Genomic DNA, 22,881 nt, shown 5'->3' on the forward strand with positions numbered 1-22,881 from the left:
GTTAAGAGGCACATCATGTGAATATGTTTATTTATTTATTTTTTATACTAGGGATTGAGCCCAGGGGTGCTCTACCACTGAGCTACATCCCCAGTCCTTTTTATTTTTTATTTTGAGACAGAGTCTTGCTTAGTTACTTAGGGCCCTGCTAAGTTGCCAAGGCTGGCCTCAAACTTGCCATCCTGTCTCAACCTCCTGAGTCACTAGGATTACAGGCATGTGCCACCACTCCTGGCTGTGAAATTTTTCTTGCAAAAATATTTTAAGGTAATGGTGTTTTCAAAATTGAGAATTCATATTCTGAAATACTAATTCGAAAGTATGTGGATTGCTACCTATTGTGTCACAATACACTTTTAAAACATTAATGGACATTTTACGAGTGGTTTTAGATTTACAAATAAATTGAGCAGATAGTACAGAGTTCCCATATAGCCCTCACCAACCCTTCTCCCCCACCAACCAGTTTTCCTTTTTTTAAAAAACATTTATTTTTTTTTTAGTTGTAGGTGGACACAATATCTTTGTTTTATCTTTATGTGGTGCTGAGTATCGAACTTGGTGCCTCATACATGCTAAGCAAGCACTCTTCCTCTGAGCCACAACCCCAATTTTTCATATTATTAACATCTTGCATTAAGTGTGGTCTATTTGTTACAACTGATGAGCCAATGTTGATATATTATCATTAAATAAAGTCCACAGTTTCAGTATGGTTCACTCTTTGTCTTATATATTCTATGGATTTTAACAAGTGCTTAATAATATGTATTGATTATTGCAGTGTCATACAGAATAGTTTCAGTACCCTAAAATCTGTTTTGTCTGTTCATTTCTCCTCCAAAACCCCTGGTAACCATTCATCTTTTTATCACCTCCATAGTTTTGCCTTTTCCAGAATATCTTATACTTGGAATCATACTGTATGTAGCATTTTCAGATTGGTTTCCTCCACTTAGTAATATGTATTTAAGGTTCCTTCTTCTTACAGCTGTATAGCTCATTTTTAAAAATGTATTTATTTATTCTAATTTGTTATACATGGCATTTCAATTCATAGTACACATATAGAGCATAATTTTTCATGTCTCTGGTTGTACACAAAGTAGAGTCACACCAATTATGTCTTCATACTTGTACTTAGGGTGATGATGTTCATCTCATTCCATCATCTTTCCTACCCCCATACCCCCTTCCTTCCCCTCCTCCCCTTTGCCCTATCTAAAGTTCCTTCATTCCTCCCATGTTCCCCTCCACCCCCATTATGGATCAGCATCTATGTATCAGAGAAAACATTCATCCTTTGGTTTTGGGGGATTGGCTTACTTCACTTAGCATAATATCCTCCAACTCCATTCATTTACCTCTAAATGCCACAATTTTATTCTCTTTTATTGCTGAGTAATATTCCATTCTGTATATATACCACATTTTCTTTATCCATTCATCTACTGAGGGACATCTAATTTGGTCCCTCAATTTAGCTATTGTGAATTGTGCTGCTGTAAACGTTGATGTGGCTGTGTCCTTGTAGTATGTTTTTTTTTTTTTTTTTAAGTCCTTTGGATATAGACCAAGAAGTGGGATAGCTAGGTCAAATAGTGGTTCTATTCCCAGTTTTCTGAGGAATCTCCATACTGCTTTCCAGAGTGGTTGCACCAATTTGAAGTCCCACCAGCAATGTATGAGTGTGCCTTTTTCCCCACATCCTCACCAACACTTATTGCTGTTTGTATTCCTAATAGCTGCCATTTTGACTGGAGGGAGATGAGATCTTAGAGTAGTTTTGATTTGCATTTCTCTAATTGCTAGAAATGTTGGACATTTTTTCTTATACCTGTTGATTGATTGTATATCTTCTCCTGAGAAGTGTATGTTCAGGTTCTTGGCCTATTTATTGATTGGGTTATTTGTTTTTTTGGTGTTAAGATTTTTGAGTTCTTTATATACCCTAGAGATTAGTGCTCTATCTCATGTGCATGTGGTAAAAATTTGCTCCCTTTCTGTAGGCTCTCTGTTCACCTCATTGATTGTTTCTTTTGCTGAGAAGAAGCTTTTTAGTTTGACTCCATCCCATTTATTGGTTCTTGATTTTATATCTTGCACTATAGGAGTCTTATTAAGGAATTCAGGGCCTAATCCGACACGATGAAGATTTGGGCCTACTTTTTCTTCTATTAGGTTCAGGGTTTCTGGATTAATTCCTAAGTCTTTGATCCACTTCGAGTTGAGTTTTGTTCATGGTGAGAAATAGGAGTTTAATTTTATTTTGCTGTATATGGATTTCCAGTTTTCCCAGCACCATTTGTTGAAGAGGCTATCTTCTCTCCAATATATGTTTGGGGCACCTTTGTCTAACTTGGGATAACTGTATTGATGTGTGTTTGTCTCTGTGCCCTCTATGCTGTACCATTGATCTACAAGTCCATTTTAGTGCCAATACCATGCTTTTTTGTTACTGTTGCTCTGTAGTATAGTTTAAGGTCTGGTATAGTGATGCCACCTGCTTCACTCTTCTTGCTAGGGATTCCTTTGGCTATTCTGGGTCTTTTATTTTTCCAGATGAATTTCATGACTGCTTTTTCTATTTCTATGAGGAATGTCATTGAGATTTTGATTGGAATTGCATTAAATCTATATAGTGCTTTTGGTAGTATGGTCATTTTGACAATGTTAATTCTGCCTCTTCAAGAACAGGAGAGATCTTTCTATCTTCTAAGGTCTTCTTTAATTTCTTTATTAAGCGTTGTTGTTGTTTTCCACCATTGTCTGCATGTACCACAATTTATTTATGTATTCATCTATTGAAGGATATCTTGGTTGGTTACATGATTTGGCAACTATGAATAAAGCTACTATAGATGCCCCTGTATAGGTCACAATTGCTGTGTCCTGTGGTAAGAGTGTGTTTAATTTTTAAAGAAACTTTAAAATTGTCTTCCAAAGTGGCTGGACAGTTCCATTTGTCCCTAGCAATGAATGAGGATTCCTGTTACTCTGCATCTTTGGCAATATTTGGTGTTGTTAGTATTGGATTTTTGCCGTTCTAATATGTGTGTAGGAGTCTCATTGTTGTTTTAATTGGCAGTTCCCTGATAACATATGATATGGAGAATCTTTTCATATACTTAGTGTCTGTTAAGGTCCTTGGCCCATTTTTAACAATTGGGTTGTTTGTTTTTTTATTAATGATTTTTAAAGAGTTTTCTGTATATTTTCTATACCAGTACTTTATTAGACAGATATTTTATAAAGATTTTTTATGAAGATTTCCAAGTTATCTTTTAATTTTCTTAGTAGTGTCTTTTGCTGAGCAGTATGTTGTTGATGTACTTTTATTCTATTTATTTATTTATTATTTATTTACTTATTCTATTTATTCATTTATATGTGATGCTGAGAATTGAACCCAGTGCCTCACACATGCTAGGCAAGTGCTCTACCATTGAACCACAACCCCAGTCCTTGCTGAGCAGTTTTAATTTTAATGAAGTCCAACTTAATTTTTTTTCTTTTGTAGATCATGCTTTTGATGTTGTATCTAAAAAGTTGTTACTAAACCAATGGTTATCTAGCTCTTCTCTAGTGTTATCTTCTAAGAATCTTATAGTTGTGCATTTTAAATTTAGGTCTGTGATTGTGAATGGTGTCAGATCTGGACCTAGATTATCATCATAATCATTGTTATTACTTTTTTGAATGTGGATGCTCAACCTTTCCAGCACTATTTGTTGAAAAGACTGTCCTTTGTTTGTTGAATTACCTTTGCTCCACTGCCAAAGATATGTTGATTATATACTTGTGGTTCTATTTCTGGGCTCTCTATTCTGTTCGCAATATCCTTTTAAATAAGTTTTTTTTTGTTGTTGTTGTTGTTGTTGTTTTCAGTGAAAATAAACTCTACTAGTACCTAATCATGATTTGACCCTTAGTTCTCTTGTGAGAGATAGGATAGATCATTTCTCCTATTGCTTTCATCTTTATCTTGTGAGAATAGTTTATATTTAAGTATACTGTCCAGATGATGACTTCCTTATAAAAAGTTCCTGGGTCTGTTTTAACAGGCAGCAGTCTGCGTGTGTGACTTAGTGTCTGTCTGTGTCCAGGCTGAGTGGTAGGCACCTAATTAGGCGTAATTTCTGATTATGTCTCTTACATTTTATAATGGGATATTAAATCTATTTTTCGTTGACAACTAAGAAAAAATATTGTTCTGCCTCAATCTGTAACAGCATATAAATATTTGAGGTTTTTACTAACAATTAAAGCATCAGGATTAACCTGGTGCAGTGGTACTTGTGTGTTATATCAACTACCCAGGAGCCAAGGTAGGAGGATTGCAAGTTCAAGGCCAGCCTGAGTAACTTAGCAAGACCGTGTCTCAAAATAAAATAAAAAGTGCTGGGGGCATAGCTCAGTGGTATAGCACTCCTGGGTTCAATTCCCATGCCTACCCATGCAGCTTTTATCAGTGGACATTTGGCAATGAGTAGAGACATTTTTGGTTGTCATAAGTTGTAGTGAGGGTAGGAGGGTGGGATGAGGAGTTAAGATTCTGCTAAATATCCTGGGCAGCCCCCACAACATATAATTTTCTGGCTGGAATGTTAATAATACTGAGGTTCTAAAAGCTCTTTGTTGAGAAGCATTATTTATTTATATCCACGGACGGGGTTTCCTCTCTGCATTGGCTTCTAGATAAGCTAGACTTTACATAAGCTGGACTTTAATAGATTTGCTATCTACCTCTACAATTGTGCAGAAATTTATGGTATGATCTAATATGCAGCAATTGGTTAGGTGTTTTGAGCTTAGTTTCACTTATTCCTGAATTCGTAATAGTTTCTATTATGTTACATGCATTTACTTAACATGCTCTAATTTTTAAAGTGAGACATAAATATGTAATTATATATATTGCTGAACATAAATGGCCAGATTTTTGGTCATAAAAGCCTGAGTCTGGAACCAAAGTTGATGTTTAGTAAGTCTTCTTGGTTGTATATATTTAGGTTCTGCTTCTGATTTCCCCTTCATGTCCTTTAAATGGCCTGTTTCCCTATCATGCATAAGTTTCCATGAGCTCATCTTGTTTTCATAGTGTTCCCTTTTATTGTTAAGAGAAACAAAGCCAAAGAGAGAGAGAGAGAGAGAGAGAGAGAGAGAGAGAAGAGAAAAGAAACTCACTTGTGTCAGCAATCCACTCTTGTCTTCCTCTGCTTGACATTGCTCAACTAAGTATTATATAACAGGATGGGCCATGTAGTAGGGGCTTTATCCTGCACATTAATCCTGGGTAACTGGCACCTAGAACTATCATGGACTTGTTGACAGTTCTCCTCTCTTATAGGAGGTCCCTCTGACTACTTCTGTGGCTTGATTCACTGCAACCTCCTAGCTCCCTCTCTGTCTCTCAGCTTACTACTCTTACAAGATCTTTGCATGGTGGCCTGTTTCTTCTATCTGGTCCCCCTTTGAGATGCTCACCTATTATCCAGAGCATACTCAGGCTCATCTCTTGGATGTTCAGAGGTTTTCCTTACACCTAGTGAGAATCTTCATGATTGACGTTTTATTTTCTTTTAAATTCTGATTCCAGCTGCACCTTCTCTAAGTTCCTTACTCCCACAGACTATCAGAGTTTGAAAGGCCTTGGGCTATGAATTCAGGTCCTCTTGTTTAAAAGTTTTAAAACATGTTTTTCATTTTTGTGTAAGTTATATATATATGTGTGTTTGTGTGTGTTATGTGTATGTGTGTGTATTATATAAACATATTACATGTTTTATATATCACAAAATTTTTCTATATTATATAGTATATATAGTATAATGTATATAGTATTACATAATGTATTATACTTGCTATAATATTGTATATGTTGTATTCTGTATACACATACTATATTTATTTACAACCTTTATATGTTTATATTATATTTATATAATAAAAATATATTGTATACATTCATATATATATGGTAAAAGTAGAAAACATTTTAACATTTTCAGAATAAGGGGAACTGAGTACAAGACCTAAGGGACTTTAAGCTCACATACTTATGATGGGAAAATTTAGAAATTTGGAAAAACAAAAACACAAATATCTGTAGTCCCATTACCTATAGATAAAAATGATCATATTTGGGCATATTTATTTCTAGACATTTTACCGTACAGATTTATACCTTTTTCCCTGTCACAAAAATGGTATTATTTCATATATATTCACATATATATGTGGCAAACATATACACACGTATACTGTTTTCATCTTTTTTTTACTAAAATTTACTGTGAATCTTTTTATGTCAACAAATATATTTGTAAAGTATTTTAATAGAAACACATTATTCTTTAGTATTGCAGAATCATGCTGTGGATAATTTTTCAAAATCTGAAGAACAATTTTATGGTTTATCGAATGTTCCAGTTTACTAGTGAACTTATTTCTTTTAACTACTTGAATATTGTTTCTATTTTTTAAGAAATTCTATCATTTTCATATCCTAATGCTATTTCTTCAAATGGCATGTCAGCACTGATGTTTGCTTCTGCAGTAAAAAAAAAAAAATTAAGTTTATGTTTAAATTTAAAATTGGAAGTATCAAAGAGAAAAAGGAAATGATCAATGTATTCCCAACACATGACATGCTTAAAATTTAGTTTGTAAGAAGGAGAAATTAGGATGTGTTATTTTGGCAGCTGTTTGCAAAAGCATTTGATATTAAGGATAGAACCATTCTGAGGTGTGGGGAGGGAGTGAGGACATGCAGATCAAGACCAGAAAGAAGCAGAACACTTGAACTCAAATGTGCTAAAAAATATGCCACCAAGTGGAAAAGATTAAAATTAAAGTCCTAAAAATGTAAGGGTGGGTAAGGTAAGAAGCAAATAAACTACAGAAATAACCATATCTCACATGAACTGATAAGAATTATTACTCATGCTATTAAAACAACTCCAACTGATACAAGCCATTATAAACGTATGCTGTTAAAACAATTGCATCTAATATGAAATTATATAAACCTCACAGATGGTTAAAAGGTACAAATTTTGGTGAATTGATCAACATACAAACCGAAACCCCAAGAGAACTGGCTTTTAGTGAAGTTTGAGAGCTGATCTGCACTTATATAACTAGTGACCAGCATGCCTTTTTCTGTATGGTATTTAAAATAGTCTCACATAGGTATCCTTTTATACAGAGCTTTGAGTGTAAAGTAATTTTCTTAGAAACAATTTACTCCTAGAAGTGTTGGTGGTATGTTAAGAAGGGCATACATTCTGAAGAACTTTAATGTGTATTGTCACTTTAAAGATTATATCATTTGCCTTCCTGTACCAAGCCCAGCAATTTCATTTTATGGTGAGGAAATTAAGAGTCCAGAAAAGAGAGTGGTTTGTCTATAGTTATAGGACTGTCAGGCTGGATGCAACAGCGTGACTTCCTGATTCCTACTTCCTGATTCCTACTTATCCTGTCTGTCCCTTCCAGGCCAGAGACAAATTACTCTCAGCTTCACTGTATAGACACTCAGCTCCCAGGCATTTGTCTTTATATACCTCATTAAATGTTTTACAGTTCTTTTCTGGACCTAGTCTAGTAAATGCTGTGATTAAAAAAAAAAAAAAACTGTACCTAGTGCTATAGTAAGGTTCTGATATGGACAATTTGCTGTTTTATGAGTCATTATTTCAGAATATCTCAGCAACAAGTTAGCCGTATGTAATTTGTGCTAACCAGTCACATCATAGCTCCGCAACCCTTGGATCTTTTTGTGGCTGTGCTATATCTCTTATGGCAGAAAATAAAGAAGTGGCTTCAAAGCAGATACCTGCAGACATAAATGAAAATGTGCAAGATTTGGAGTGCAAAGGCATAAAGAAAATAAAGAGGAAACCATTGAAAAAAAAAAAAAATATATATATATATATATAAAATCTTTATTTGTTAATTGCATATATTTGGCATTGTTTAAAAGAAGTAAAAATAAAGAGGAAACAAACTTTACATGTCTCTCGTCTTTAGGGTGGACGGCATTTTAAAGATTAATTTTTTATTGATAAAGTCCATATGCTGTAAAACTCACCATTTCAAAATATTCAATTCAGTGGTGGGTGTTTAGTATGTTCTTAATGTTGAATACCATCACTACTATCTAATTCTAGTACCCACTGCATTTTATGTGTAGTGATCTGGCCGAATTTATATACTACAGCACAATTTTGGAAAACAGCAAAACAAATACACACAGTCCTCTGAATAGCGGGGGGGGGGGGCGGGGGACCTCCCTCAATTGCCAATAGGGTTTTGCTATTTCTGGTTGAAATAGACTGCTTCCCACATGACTCCATTTCTTTAAGACAGAGCTCAATCCTTCACATTTCTCCTTCATCACTTCGCTTCATGACAACATTGTAGGGACAGAGCTGCTCTTTCTCTGTTTACAGAGAGAAGCCACTTATTCCCCTCACATTCCATGCACATCTGTGGTCTCACTGGGTTGGTCCTGGCTGTAACTAGTTGCAGAGATTGCACAGGGCTCTGTTGTTTTGGGGTAGTGTTATATGGACACTGAAAAACTTCTAGATCCCCCCTCCCCCCAAAAAAACCTTCTGCAGGCTGAGGGAAGGGAGCCTCACACAGCCTCTGACCTCCCTCTTGTGTCTAGGGATATGCACCCCATACCTCTGCTGCATATACTTGAAGCTACTTCCCACACCACCATCCCCTTTTCCATTTGACCCCTAATGAGTTAAAGTGGTGGGACTGGGAGACACACTGGATGCAGGTTCAGTCCCAATACTCTTCCCACACTTCTTCACTCTGCTCTCTCACTTCTTATAAGTCAAGAAGTGCTTTGCAATTTTAGGGTTAGGAGAAGGGGTGGGCTGAGGTTCTCGATCTCAGTCTGACCCCTGTGGTTTTAATCGGTAGCTGGGAGAAAGCTAATTCTTTCATGGACTTTGTTTCTCTTATTGGAGTCTCATTTCTGAAAGTGAAGTAAGAAGGAAAGCAATTGGCGCATGTCTAAGGATTTCTATGTTGATGGGCAAAGGTGAATCTCCTGAGCTACAGACTTAATCCTGGAATGCAAGTGTGAGAACTGGAGGACACTGTTACAGGGTTGAATTCCTATCAATGACCCTTCCGTCAACTTGAACCTGCCTTTGAAGTTCAAGATCAAGTTTGGTTTGAGATAGGTACCCCCATCTCTGTTTCCTTGGGCTTCCTCTTCTTCCTCTTATCTTTCTAAGCTCCTTAATTAGGAAACTGTTGGAGATGAATCTCACCCCACAGAGAGGCGAAGACTTGGGTGGATAAAGAAGTGCAGCTTTGAAGCCAGGAGGGCCAAGATTCAGTTCTCCCAGAGACCTGGATTACCTGGTTCAGAGTCCTCTTTGGGCTTTGCTTTCCTTGTCTATGAAATGCCAGGCACAAAAGAGGTTGCTACTTATTCATCTCTTTTCTCCCTCCTGAGCCCATCATCTACACCCTCATTGATGATGGTGGTTACTCTCTTTGCTTCAGGTGAGTGTCCAGTTGCTATTGCAAGGTCAGGAGAGAGAAGATCAGACTTCAGAGCCCCCAAGGAACCTTTGGATGAGTAATTCACTTCTTGTTGGGAAAACTTAACTCCATTAAAGCATTCAGTGTAGGAATTTGTGGCAAAGAAAAAAAAAAGATCTTAGTTTCTTTTTGGTGGGTGCCGGAATAAAGGCAGAAAATGTATAAGTCACAATAATTTCCTTTTTCAAAATTTAAAAAAAATTTGGGGGAGGGGCGTTTCTAGGGATTGAACACAGGAACCCTTTACCACTGAGCCACATCCCCAGTCCTCTTTCTTTTTTATTTTTTTATATTTATTTTTTAGTTATAGGTGGACACAATATCTTGATTTTATTTTTATGTGGTGCTGAGGATCGAACCCGGTGCCTCACGCATGGTATGTGAGCGCTCTACCTCTGAGCCCCAGCCCCAGCACCTCTTTCTTTTTTAAGAGCAGCTGAGTTACTGAGGCTGGTCTCCACCTTGAGATCTTCCTGCTTCAGGAGGGATTATAGGCATTCGCCACTGTGCCCAGAGTAATTAACTTCCTTAAAATTTTAAGATTTAGGAATACGTGGACCACTTATAGAAAAATATTCTAGGATTCATAAGAAGAGAAGTCTGAAATAGTCAGATTTCATGGGGGGAAAGTGGCATCCAATTTCCTAGTTTTGATTCCTTTAAGGTCTGCTAAGATAAGTGGTATATAATTGAAAAATCTTCGTGTGACAGACAAAGAGGTGAATAGATGTAGGTAGGAAGACTTGTCAGTTTGCCCTAATTTCATGAAAGATCCCCTGTTGGTGAATATTTGGATGGACCCTGTTTATAATATAAACAATATTAGTGTGAATATTCTGGTGCCCTTTACACTGTGGCTACAGAACAGGTTCCCAGAAGCAGAATCCAGATGCACAGTTGTTCCTTTGAATATTAGGCACCATTAGGCATTTGTGCAGATCTTACCTGAGGCTGTAGAATGGTACCAAGGAGTTGTAGTTGTTATCCCAGACTACAACTCCTTGGTACCATTTTTTTTTTAATCACTCTTTTAATAGACTAAGGCCCTTAAATGAGGATGCGCCACCCCTATTGGATATTTTTCCCCGTGAGAGAAATTTTTGCAAAGAAAAGTCACCAGTCTCCCATTTTTTTTTCCTTCCTTCTTTCCTTCCTTCCTTTTTTTTGCACTGGAGATTGAGCCCAGGGACATGGCAGCTACTAGCTGGCTCCCATTTTCTGTGGGTGTTGGTCTCTGTCCCTTAAACCATGCAGTTGAGCTTTTGCAAGAAACATCTCAAGAGTTGTATTTGCATATCAAACCCTTAGTGAGTATGACTATTTTTAACCAAGTTTCTTCATATTAAACACGCCTTTTATTTACAGTTAAAAATGGTACTGGGGGGGAAACATTACCAACAGTATCATCCACAGCACTTTTAAGTCCATTAAATGCAACTTAGAACTTTTATTGGGGACACAGTTCTCAGTGAGGAGCCGGGTCCATTTCCTCTCGCCTGCAGTGACTCACGCTGCCCCCCTGGCCCTTCCTGCCAGCAATTCAGGGCAAATGTGCAGTTCAGTTACACCAGATCTGTTACCCACAGTGTAACCACGTTTGCATTCTCCTCTTTTCATTGGCTCTGGTTTTCTGTTTTCATTTTATTAACCTTGTTATTGATTCCTTTGTGGTAAAGCATTTCATATCCTTCTGAGCAGGAGGCAGGCTATGAAAATAATGCCTGTATTTAGCATTGTTAATGAAACATGAGTTTCAAAACAGTCATCATATGACAAAATGTAAAAGCACAGTTTGTGGAAATTAGCCTGCATATTAGATTTTATTTAATTTTTAAATTTTTGTTCTGAGGATCACACCTGGGGTGCTTTACCACTGAGCTACATCCCCAACCCTTTCTTAAAAACTTTGAAACAGGGTCTCGTTAAGTTGCTAAGGATCTTGGTGAGTTGCTGAGGCTGACCTCAAACTTGTGATCCTTCTTTCTTAGCCTCCAAAGTCACTGAGACTACAAGGGTTACACTCCCACACCCAGCTGTATTAGGTTTTTGACCAAAGTAGTTTGAGTGAGGCCCAGTTCCAGCGCTTACCAGCTGTATCTCTGGGCCAGTCATTTAACCTTTCTGAGGCTCAGTTTACTATCCTGTAAAGTGAGCACAGTAATACCTTGGGCACAGGGTTTTCTCAAGGATTAAAAGAGATGCTCATCCCATTCTGAATGTTTAATTAGAAAATACTAAGGTGCAAATCATTGTATAGTGTAGTTCATATCTCTTGGAAATGTGTAGTACCACTTTCAAGTTTTTGTCAAGAGCAGACTGTATTTTCTGGTCCCTTTGCCCAGTATAAGGAATTGCAAGACCTGGTCAGAATTTGGCATGCTGATTGCCATGTCATAGGAGGTGCTCTTGGAGGTGTCTTTCTGAACTGCAAGGCGCCAGACACAGCTCGGTATCAGCAGGAGTGAGCAGAGGCTGGCTCCGAGCCATGAGACCACGCTAACTCTCCATATGGAGTGGCGTTTTCAGTTTTGAAAATCTACAAGATGTAATTTGGTTCTCAATTATCCATGGTGAGAGGGAAATACGTAAAATAAGCATAAGCAAATGACAATCTCTTGATATGGTGCCCTGGGTTGACACCCGCCCACATCCACTTGCTTTTTGCCTTCACCCTGCCTCTTCTCAAGGTCACCGCCCTCAGACAACTGGCCATCTTGTCTTTTTCTGGATTTCTTTGGCCTCTGGGGATAGATTCCCCCCTGCTAGCCTGTGCTCACCTTCTTGCAGAATTCTCTCTCAGAAGCAGAGTTCTCCACACGTCATTCCTGCTCAGAGAATTCTCTGTGGCTTCCTGCTAAAATGAAGCCCACACTGTATGGCAGGCCACATAAAGAATGCCTGGTAACAAACTTCTCTGATGACGTCTCCTGACTTCATGTACGCACACCAAAATTCTAAGCATTTTCTAAATTTTTTTAAAATGGTTTTTGTATAGTTGTTCGTAATATCCACTTATTTTCTCCCATCCAATTTTTAACTTTGAAAATTTCAGATCCATAGCAAAAGATGAAAAAATATGCCCTTTCCCTAGGTTGAGCAGTTTTCAAATATTTGGACACATCTGCCCCTTTTCATTGTGGCTGAAGTGTTGAAAGTCACAGAGACCTTAACCCTTACTCCTGCTCATCTCTGCCTCCAAAGATGTGGACATTCTCCTTTGTATCCACAGTACCATTATCACATTTGTAAAGTCTAACAACAATCCCCTAGTGTCATGCTGAAATCAACTGAATTTCCCCAATTATCCTGGTTGTGCATTTTAGATCTCCCTGTTCTCCCAGGATTCAGTTAAAATTCGCATACTGTTCCTGTAGCTTTTTCTCCTTCTCCTCCTTTTCCTTCAGTGCTGGGGATTGAACCCAGGTCCTGGCACACATTAGGCAAGCGCTGTCTCACTGAGCTACACACCCAGCCCTCTAGTCTCTTTTAATATGGAATAGTCCTGCCCCCTTTCCTTTCTAGTAGAAGTGTCCCGGGTGGCTAGTTGTCTTGAGAATACAGCAGATTCTGGATTTTTCTGATCATCGTGTTCCTCTCTCCCCTGTATTTCCTGCAAACTGTAAGTTAGTTCTAGAGATCTCTGCTTCACTTGCTGCATCTCCATCTCAGAAACTTTAGCCTATGAGGCGAAAAAAATGTGCTGTTTTGAATTAAAGAAGTACTTGCTTCCCCTTTATTTTGGGAACTACAGCTCGCTAGTTTCAGAAAGAGGTGTGGCTGTCCTTCAGAGGGTTGTCCCCCAGCTAATGAAATGATAAACAAGTCCAAGTTCCCAGACCAGCGGGAATCCTGCAGGACAATGTGAGAGCTAGGCCCCTGGCAGCCAAGGGGAGTGGGGCCGAGTTCTGAGAGGAGCTCTGGGGGTTTCTTAGCACAATTCCTTCCCCGTGAGGTACTGTCTGACTCACACCGCTTTTCCCCCAAACTCAGTCATCTTGCTCTCCTCTGAAGTTCTAGCACCTGGCCTCAAACTTTGGCAGCATTCCAGAATTACACAGAGAGAACCGTGGCCCCACTGGACCCCAGAATAGTTTTCTAGAATGTGTCCAGTGAATCTATTCTGTGGAAATCACTGCTCTGTAGGACCTTCTAATGGAGATGATTTTGCTTTTAAAGTGTAGTTTCAAAGGTATGCTCTAAGGCAAGAGTCACCTGGTTCAAATGTTCCAAATCTTCTCAGTATCCAGAGTGCTCTGTGGAGTACTCTGCCCATCCTAGAATTAAGTAAATGAAGCAATGAACAGCTTTTTATGTCAGAAGCATGGCAATGTCATTCTGCATGGGTCAACAAAAGCCCTCCACTCACTGGGATGGCTTTTCCTCCAGAGTCCCGTCTCAATCCTGGCTTTCAGTGCCATAACTATGTCATTTGTCAGCTGGTTTCTAGGCTCAGATATCTTTTTTTTTTTTAATTGGTGTATTATCATTATATGTAACAGTGGAATTCATTATGCCATATTCAGACATGCACACAACATAATTTAGACTTGATCATCCAGATGTTCGTACAAGCATCTTTTCTACCATACCTGTCTCTTTTATTTTCAGCCTTGGGGAAGGCCACCACCATCTTCCTGGGTCCCAAGCCACATTCAGCTGGAGCCAGGCTCTATATACTCTAACTCTTACTCACACCTGCCTTGAAATCTCAAGCCCTCTCACCTTCACCTTGCATGCTACAATATAGATGGCATATGCCACTTGTCTTCAGGATAAAAAAGCCAAGTCATCAGCACTGTACCAGCATGTGCCTCCTCTCCAGCCCTGGCCTTCCTGCTCAGTCCTGGACTAAAGGTGTAATTTTGTTGAACCAGTTTGAAGGGGTCACGCTATGTTGAGGCCACCGTAGTTGCATGTGAAGTTTGTTCTTCCTGGAAACCCTCTGCTGACCTTTCAACTGGCCAACATCCCTCCCAACACAGATCATTTCCTTCGGAAAGCTTCCCAGACCGGGTGCTTTTCCTCTTATCTGAATTACGTGTCCTCTCTTAGGTCTTGTGCATCCTCTGTCATTGACCCACCCCATTGTGCCATAATTCAAATTTACACATTTTTGCCACGAGACTATGAGCCTATTTAGAGGAGGAATTATGTCTGGCTGATAAAACATTGATGTTCAATAAATATTTTTGAATGAACGAATAAATGAATGAGCAAGCAAACCCATTTGCGAACAGTGTCCACATTTGAGTATATTAATCTAAGTATGATGAAGAAGAAAAGTACTTCCTTTTATTCTGCTTTAGCGAAGAGATTTTGGAAGCCAGTTCTGGAATGGTAAAATAATGTCCTTGCTTTTCTATTCCGACAGGAAATATGGGATGTATAAAATCAAAAAGGAAAGACAATCTGAATGACGATGGAATAGATTTGAAGACTCAACCAGTACGTAATACTGACCGAACTATTTATGTGAGAGATCCAACGTCCAATAAACAGCAAAGGCCAGTAAGTAGATAGTCTCAGGGAGAATTCCCACAGCAGGATCCAAGCATGGCTGCATAATTTTAACCCCAATTGTGATATGTGCATGCAAAAAAAATCACATTGATTTCTTGGGCCTCAGATAATTTTTGATGTGCTTTGTGACTTAATCCTTTGAAGAATGTGTAAACCTTTAGAGATGACCAGGCCACTTAATGGGCAATAAACAGACCTTTAACCACATTTTTATATGTAGAGGAAAAACAACTTTTATATCATTGGTGAAGAGACCCCAATACATATATAGGCTGTATGACTGAGGATAGGTAACAAGATCAGCAGAGTGGTGTGGAAGCACAAGAAAATTCTGGATTCAAGTCAGAAGCTAAAATAGGTGCTCATGTCTTTTGGTGTATCACATTTTATCCAACTGATTCAGAAGAGTATAGATATTAAAAGAATCATGATTTGTTATAATGAATTAAAGGATTAAGAGAGGCTCATCTAATTCTGCCTCATCATTGACACTGATAAGTCAGAGTTAGTTAAAAAACATTGAAGGGCTGGGGTTGTGGCTCAGTGGTAAGAGTGCTCACCTGGCATGCGTGAGGCACTGGGTTCAATCCTCAGCACCACATTAAAAATAAAATAAAGATATTGTGTGCACCTAAAACTAAAAAAGAAATATTTTTTAAAAAAAGTAGTGGAAATGAAGAATGACTATATAATACTATTAAGTTATCATATGTTTTCTGGATAGATAAATTAACATGTATTATGTAAAATTACATTTAGAAAATAAATTTACTCAAATGGTATAAGATTATTAGTAGCTTTAATAATTTAGTGATATATAAACATACATATAAAATTTAAGAACATACTACATAAGTGTGTAGTGATATAGGACTATATATTACATAAATGTGATTAACAGAAAATAAAATGAGGAAATGGAGTTACAAATAGTTTTCTTATAGACTCCACAACTCTCATAAAAAGGATCTGTTTGTTTCTGGCACTAACTGCTGCAGAATTTATATGCTTTAAAACTCACAATTTTTTGGTCTGTTTTATTTTTAAATGATGAATGAATATGTCTTTTATTCAGAAAAGCAGGGTAGACTCATACAAAATTACATGCCCATTTTCTCCTCTTGTTCAGAGTCAGGGAAATTAAAATCAAGTTAGAAAGCAGAAGTAGTAAACATGTTTGAAATCTTTCAATTCCCTCATGTATACCATAAGTATTTTAGTCCTTGCCTTCTGTGGTCACAGATGCCCTCACTTCATGAGCCAGTTCTTTTGGCCTCATTCCATGGCCATAAATAACACTCTCAGCCTTGCCAGGTGTGCCAAAATGCTCGCCATGAATTGATTGCAAGGGGAGTTTGATGAGGGGGTGAGATGGAATTGATGTGATTCTCCAGTACTCTAAGAATAGCTATTTTAAGGAAAGATCTAGGGCAATGGTGTAAGAGTTGCATATATGTGTTTTAGTCTTAGAAAAAGTGTATTCAAAAGGGCTGGTGGCATATGCCCTGTGGTCTCAACTACTCAGAATGTAGAGGGAATCACTTGAACCCTTGAGTTCAAGACCAGTCTGCAGGGCAACATAACAAGACCCCATTTAAAAAAGTATATTAAAATGTTTGTACATTAACACGTCTGATATTTTCCAATCAGCTTGCTGCTTTCGGAACTACTTAGTTTCTTACCTAATTATTTCCTCTAAATCATATGAACTAGATCCTGTTTGCTAATTATGCAAATCAAAATGACTGACAAATCAGTGTAAAATTTCTTGAAATTCTTGAAGAATAGCGTGGACCCACAGATTTTCCGATACCTTGATGAATCATGTTCCCTCCTTAATGAATTAGAGATGTTATGGGCTGACTTTCATCAGAAATTTAAATTTTAGTACAAATCATTTTGGTCCCATTCCATGAAATCACTTTAATCAAAGAGAAATGGAAACGTCACATGGTTTGCAGTGTAGTCCCTTATTATATACCATCCTTAGAAGAGGTCATGAGACCTTGATTAGCCTCATCATGCATTGTGAGAAAAAAACTTTTGTAATTGAGATGGCCTTTTATACTACTAGTCCTTCCCAATAATACACCTCCCAGGTACAAAGGCAGGGGATGCCATCTGTCCTCATGATGGAGTTGAGGTCATCCCAAGAAAGTCTGGATCAGTTAGGACATGTTCTAAGTTGCTAGTGACAGCCCTGACTGTGTTTAAACAAATCTGGGAAGCATAGAAATGGGATGATGTGACAATTCTGCAAAGTCACCAGGACCTCAGCCACTTTCTTCTCTCCCTCAACTGTCACTGGCATTTGGTTTCTGTGGCTGCTGGGACTCCAGCCTTCAATTGCTTCTAGGCAGAAAGAAGGAGGCAAGAGAAAAGGTGAGGCTTTGCCAAAGCCCTACACAACCACTGAGCATACGGAAATGCTACCTCCCAGTTCTGTGTAAGGGGCTGGAGGGTTGGAGCTAGGCGAAAATTATGAGGGTTGTGTTATCAGATAAAGGCAGAATTACAATGAGGTGCGCATATAGCAGCTCACTGACCCAAGCTCTGATCACTTCCAGCCAGCCTGGGCGAATGACAGCTTTTAGAAAGAAGATGGGTTTCACTGAGCCATGTAGGCAGTGGTATTGCTCTCCAGAATTTCCTCTCTGTACTGCTCTTCTTTCCAGCTTAATAAACCAGCAAATCCAAACCGCATTTGCTACTGTTAGAAAAATGATATACCCCACTAACATGAGCAGAAAAGGCTAAGCATAATTTTTTTCCTAACAAGTATTCTCTCATAGGTTCCAGAATCTCAGCTTTTACCAGGACAGAGGTTTCAAACGAAAGGTATGTTTTCTTAGTAACATAGTTACTGTTTTATTTTTCTTTATGTTAGAGTCTTTATAAAGTAGTTGCCCTAGAAGTTTGTATTTATTTTTCAATGTGGAAAATAAATACACATTACATCTTAACAATTTTAACCATTTGTAGAGTTAAATGGTGGTCGGCACATTCACAATTTTGTACAGCCACCACTCCCATCCATCTGAGAGCCTTTTGGAGGACTTTTTCCTCTTCTCAAACTGAAACTCTGTACCCGTTAAACACTAATTTTTCATTTTCCACTCATGGCTGCTCCTGGCAACCACCATTGTATTTCCTATCTCTATGAATTCAATTATTTTAAGTACCCCCATATGAGTGGAAATATAGTATTTGCCCTTTTGTGCCTGGTTTATTTAACTTTGCATCATGTCCTCTATTCATCTACATTATAGCCTGTGTCAGAACCTCATTTCTTTTTAAAGCCAAATGATATGCCATTGCATTTATGTGCCACCTTTTATCCTTTTCGGGGGGAGGGGGTACCAGGGATTGAACTGAGGGGCACTCAGCCACTGAGCCACATCCCTAGCCCAATTTTGTATTTTATTTAGAGACAGAGTCTCACTGAGTTGCTTAGTGCCTCGCTGTTGCTGAGGCTGACCTTGAACTTGAGACCTTCCTGTCTCAGCCTCCCTAGCTGCTGGGATTATCTGCGCGCCACAGCGCCTGGCTACCCTGTATCTTTTCATCTATCAATGGACATTTAGGTTGCTTTCACTTTTTAGTATTGTGAATAATGCTCTTAGGAACATGGGTGTTCATAACTGGAAAGCAGGAAACGTGGTTGGAGGTCAGTATGCCTTGCAGTAACGCATACTGTACCCAGTATGTACACCACATTGTTTTGCAGACCTGGAGTTCTGCTAGGTAGGAAGTTCACATGCTCATCCAGTTACCCCTCTTCAGCACTTCTTCTCCTTCTTTGTGCCCCATGGGGATTAAAAAAAAAATTTTTTTTCTGCTGATGAATTCTTAAAAGTCTTCACTTGTGTCCTTCATTTTCAGATCCAGAGGAGCAAGGCGACATTGTGGTGGCCTTGTACCCCTATGATGGCATACACCCTGATGACCTGTCTTTCAAGAAAGGAGAGAAGATGAAAGTCCTGGAGGAGTAAGTGTTCTCAGGCCACAGCTCAGGTCATAAGCTCTCGCAGACTGCCCCCTGGTTTTCTTTCAGGACCAGAGTGACACCCAAACCCACTTCTTGCAGTGGGCATGAGGTCCCTCAGCCCTTCTGCTGCCAGTAGCCCTCAGCATGGGAAAGAATAGGTTCAAAGTATTTCCCTTTGAAGTCCAGCTGTGAGCACGCTCTGGAAGTTTCCCTTTGAGAATAGATCCTGGTGTAATTCTTCACCCGGCTGTGCCACCTTAAGAAATTTGAGTCTGTGTAACACCTGCATGGTCTTTAAGTGGTCATTTTTATTTGGTTGTATTGCCAGATTCAGATTGGGTTTATGGGCCAGTTGATTTGGTTTTTGAGGTCATGGTACTACAGAGCCCTAGTGTTGGACTAGCTGTGTTCATTAGCAACAGCGTTTCTGTAAAGATGCTTGGACAGTTCATTTCCTTGAGTCCTGCGTTGCTGACTCAGACATGTGGCCCTTGTCAGACCACAGGGGCACAGGACAGTGAGGAGAATAAGGAACTCTGAACATTTTATGCTAGCTTGCTTCTCCTATTGATTTTGCATGAAGTGTCTCCCAAATTTGCCAGATAAGACTCAAGGAGGGGGAGATTCCCTTATTAGATGATTGAGAGCAGGTTTACTATTGGGTTGAACATAAAGTTGAGCCTCAATTTGGCCCTTCCTCTTGATAGCTCTGTGACCCAGAAAAGGCACTCAAAGTCTATACTTGGTCATCTTTGCTTATGAAACTAGAATGACTGTATATATCTCAGAGGGTGTTGTAAGCATGGCATGTGTATGTCTATGTATACAGTCCCTGGGTATCCATGGGGTACTGGTTCCTGGACCCCACTTTGATATCAAAGTCTGTGGATGCTCAAATCCCTTATATAAAATAGCTCAGAATTTGCATATAACCTCCACAATCTCCTGTTATACTTTAAATCATCTCTAGATTACATATACTACCTAATACCATGAAGAATACTATGTAAATAGTTCTTAGACTACATTGTTGAGGAAATGATGATAAAAAGAAAGGTCTGTACATGTTCAGTACAGGTGCAAATTTTTTTAATATTTTGGATTTTTGATTGGTTGAATCTAAGGATGTAGAACCTGTGGATATGGAGGGTCAGCTATATGTGTAAATACAGGATAGGAGTGCAGTAGGCATAGTGGTAGTTGTAGTTGTCCTTCATGCATCCCAGATAAGGATCCTCCAGGGGCATTTGAAGATGAGCAGAGTTGGGACTTGCAGAGAGACCCATTCTGTTCCTCCCTCCTTCATGGGGCCACCTGCTCCTGCCATTGCTGGTTAGGGCTGTAGCACGGTGATGAGACTTGTTTTATGGGCTTTTTTTTTTCTCTCTCTCTCTTTTCTTCTTGGCATCTGTCTCCATGGAAACTACATGTCTTAGCAAAGAAGTTTATAACACTTGAACTATGACCCATTATTCTCTTGTCTCCCTTTTCTGTGAGGATTCTAAACATTTCATAGCTATCCTAGGGGAAATGACAAAATGTTTTGCTTCTGCAAGATGGGAATCATTTTTACCAACTATTTTTTTCTGCAGCATCTAGCACAGAAATCCACATTTAAGTTATAAGGCCATTTTCCTTTGCTTTCATCCCTAAACATATTTTTGTACCATAAAGGGGAATGAATTTTCCCATTGGATTCTGAGATTCCAGAGATGCTCCCTCCTCTTCCCTCATCCCACAAAATAAACACCGTGAGATGATGGCTGTTGTAGTTCTTGAATCTTACACATAAACCATTTCTGATGTGTGTTCTTATTTCAGGCATGGAGAATGGTGGAAAGCTAAGTCCCTTTCAACAAAGAGAGAGGGCTTCATCCCCAGCAACTACGTGGCCAAAGTCAACACCTTAGAAACAGAAGAGTAAGTTCTTATGTCGTCACCCCCAGTGGTGGTATTAGCTGCACGGGGTTGCTTGTTCTTTTATTCTCCTTTTCCTTCCCTGGAACATAACAACTATGAAAGTGAAAATGTCTCCACAGGTGGTTTTTCAAGGATATAACCAGGAAAGATGCAGAACGACAGCTTTTGGCACCCGGGAACAGCGCAGGAGCTTTTCTTATCAGAGAAAGTGAAACATTAAAAGGTGGGAAGTGACTTAAGACCTCTTTTAAAACACTACTTAAGAAATCATTTTTAGGGGCTGGGGATGTGGCTCAAGCGGTAGGTAGCGCGCTCGCCTGGCATGGGTGGGGTGCTGGGTTCGATCCTCAGCACCACATGAAAATAAAATAAAGATGTTGTGTCGACCGAAAACTAAAAAATAAATATTAAAAAATTCTCTCTCTAAAAAAAAAAAAAGAAATCATTTTTAGAAACTGCTAGAACTACTAAAAAAAAAGTATATACTAAATTCTGGTGGTGAAATGTTGATAGTTTGAAAACAACAAACTCAAATGATTCATTTTAGTAGTAAAAATAACAAAAGCAGCCACAGTTGTGGCTGGGGCTGACCACACTTCTTGCTTGCTGATTTGTCTTATGGTTCTTATTTATAGTAAATCCTGAAGTTTTAAGAAAAAGAAAAATCAAAGTAATTTTTCTGTTCAGCTAAAATTTTTTTCCCAGTAATTACCTAGGGGTAATTTACCACTGAGTTACATTCCTAGCCATTTATATTTTGTATTCGAGACATTTTATATTTTGCTAAATTGCCTGGGTTGACCTTGAACTTGGGATCCCCCACCTCAGCCTCTCAAGTCTATGGGATGCATCACCCCACCCAGCTCAGGAAAATAATTTTTTAAAACTGTCACAGAAAAGGAAAACGGCATGTTGGCAACTTGCACAGCAAACATAGTACTAGCTTCGTTTGTCAAGTAGAATTTTTATAGGACTTTTCAAATCATATAAATAATTGGTTGTATTTTATATATATTATGGCAAAATGTGTACCATTATTTGCAAAATATGAACATACACTTTACTTACACTTTTTCCCCCATAGGAAGCTACTCTCTGTCTGTCAGAGACTATGACCCTGTGCATGGTGATGTTATCAAGCACTACAAAATTAGAAGTCTGGATAATGGAGGTTATTACATCTCTCCACGAATCACCTTTCCCTGCATCAGTGACATGATTAAGCATTATCAAAGTAAGTAAAACCTGTAGGTGGAACAAAACAGAACATGTTCATTATGATAACTATAAGGTATCAAATACTATTTTTGTACTAAAGCATTTTATTTATCTTTTTTTAAAGTTGGCAGATCATATTTTATAATGGATTCTAAATTAAACTATAATTAAATATACAGACACTCCCTTATTTATGATGAAGTTATGTCCCAATAAACCTATTATAAGTTAAAATTGGTATACATTGAAAAATGCCTTTAAATACTTAATCTACCAAATTTCATGGCTATGCTTAGTCTCTTTTAAATATGCTCAGAACACTTTCATTATTCTGCAATTGAGCAAAATCTTCTCAAACAAAGCCAGTTTTATAATAGAGTGCCTGGAAAGCTCATGTAAAATTTTTAGCACTGTATAAAAGTGAAAAACAGAATAGTGCATGGGTGAGCTTTCACATCATCACAAAATAGAAAAATCCCAGGTTGAACTGTTATGCACTGAAGACTATCTGTACAAAGTAAGACTTGATCTTGGTGAATGATCATTCCTGCCTAGTCCATGCTACTTAATATTCAAATTCTGAAATTGCTTAGAGAAAAATATATATTATTTTTGTATCATGTCAATTTTACAGTGTGTCCAAATAGGTGAAATAGAAA

General features: G+C 38.4%; 1 protein-coding gene across 4 annotated transcripts in view; it reads left to right on the forward strand.

Moving 5' to 3' along the window:
* The window catches only part of Lyn (LYN proto-oncogene, Src family tyrosine kinase), a 128,331-nt gene that overhangs the window by 52,853 nt on the left and 52,597 nt on the right, over positions 1–22,881 (forward strand). For 2 of the 4 annotated variants that reach the window (XM_046428480.2, XM_058574011.1), the window contains exons 2-7: positions 14,948–15,084; positions 17,889–17,934; positions 18,979–19,084; positions 20,906–21,004; positions 21,124–21,227; positions 22,089–22,238. In XM_046428480.2, the coding sequence (XP_046284436.1) occupies positions 14,953–15,084; positions 17,889–17,934; positions 18,979–19,084; positions 20,906–21,004; positions 21,124–21,227; positions 22,089–22,238 (637 nt within the window). In that variant the 5' untranslated portion in view covers positions 14,948–14,952. Of the gene's footprint in view, positions 1–14,947; positions 15,085–17,888; positions 17,935–18,978; positions 19,085–20,905; positions 21,005–21,123; positions 21,228–22,088; positions 22,239–22,881 lie in introns of those variants that run through there. The other 2 variants (XM_046428481.2, XM_046428482.2) reach the window with 2 other exon arrangements.

Source organism: Marmota monax, unplaced genomic scaffold (assembly GCF_021218885.2).
Source record: "Marmota monax isolate L192 unplaced genomic scaffold, Marmota_monax_Labrador192_F-V1.1 WCK01_AAM20220418_F8-fsc00044, whole genome shotgun sequence".
Taxonomy (NCBI): domain Eukaryota; kingdom Metazoa; phylum Chordata; class Mammalia; order Rodentia; family Sciuridae; genus Marmota; species Marmota monax.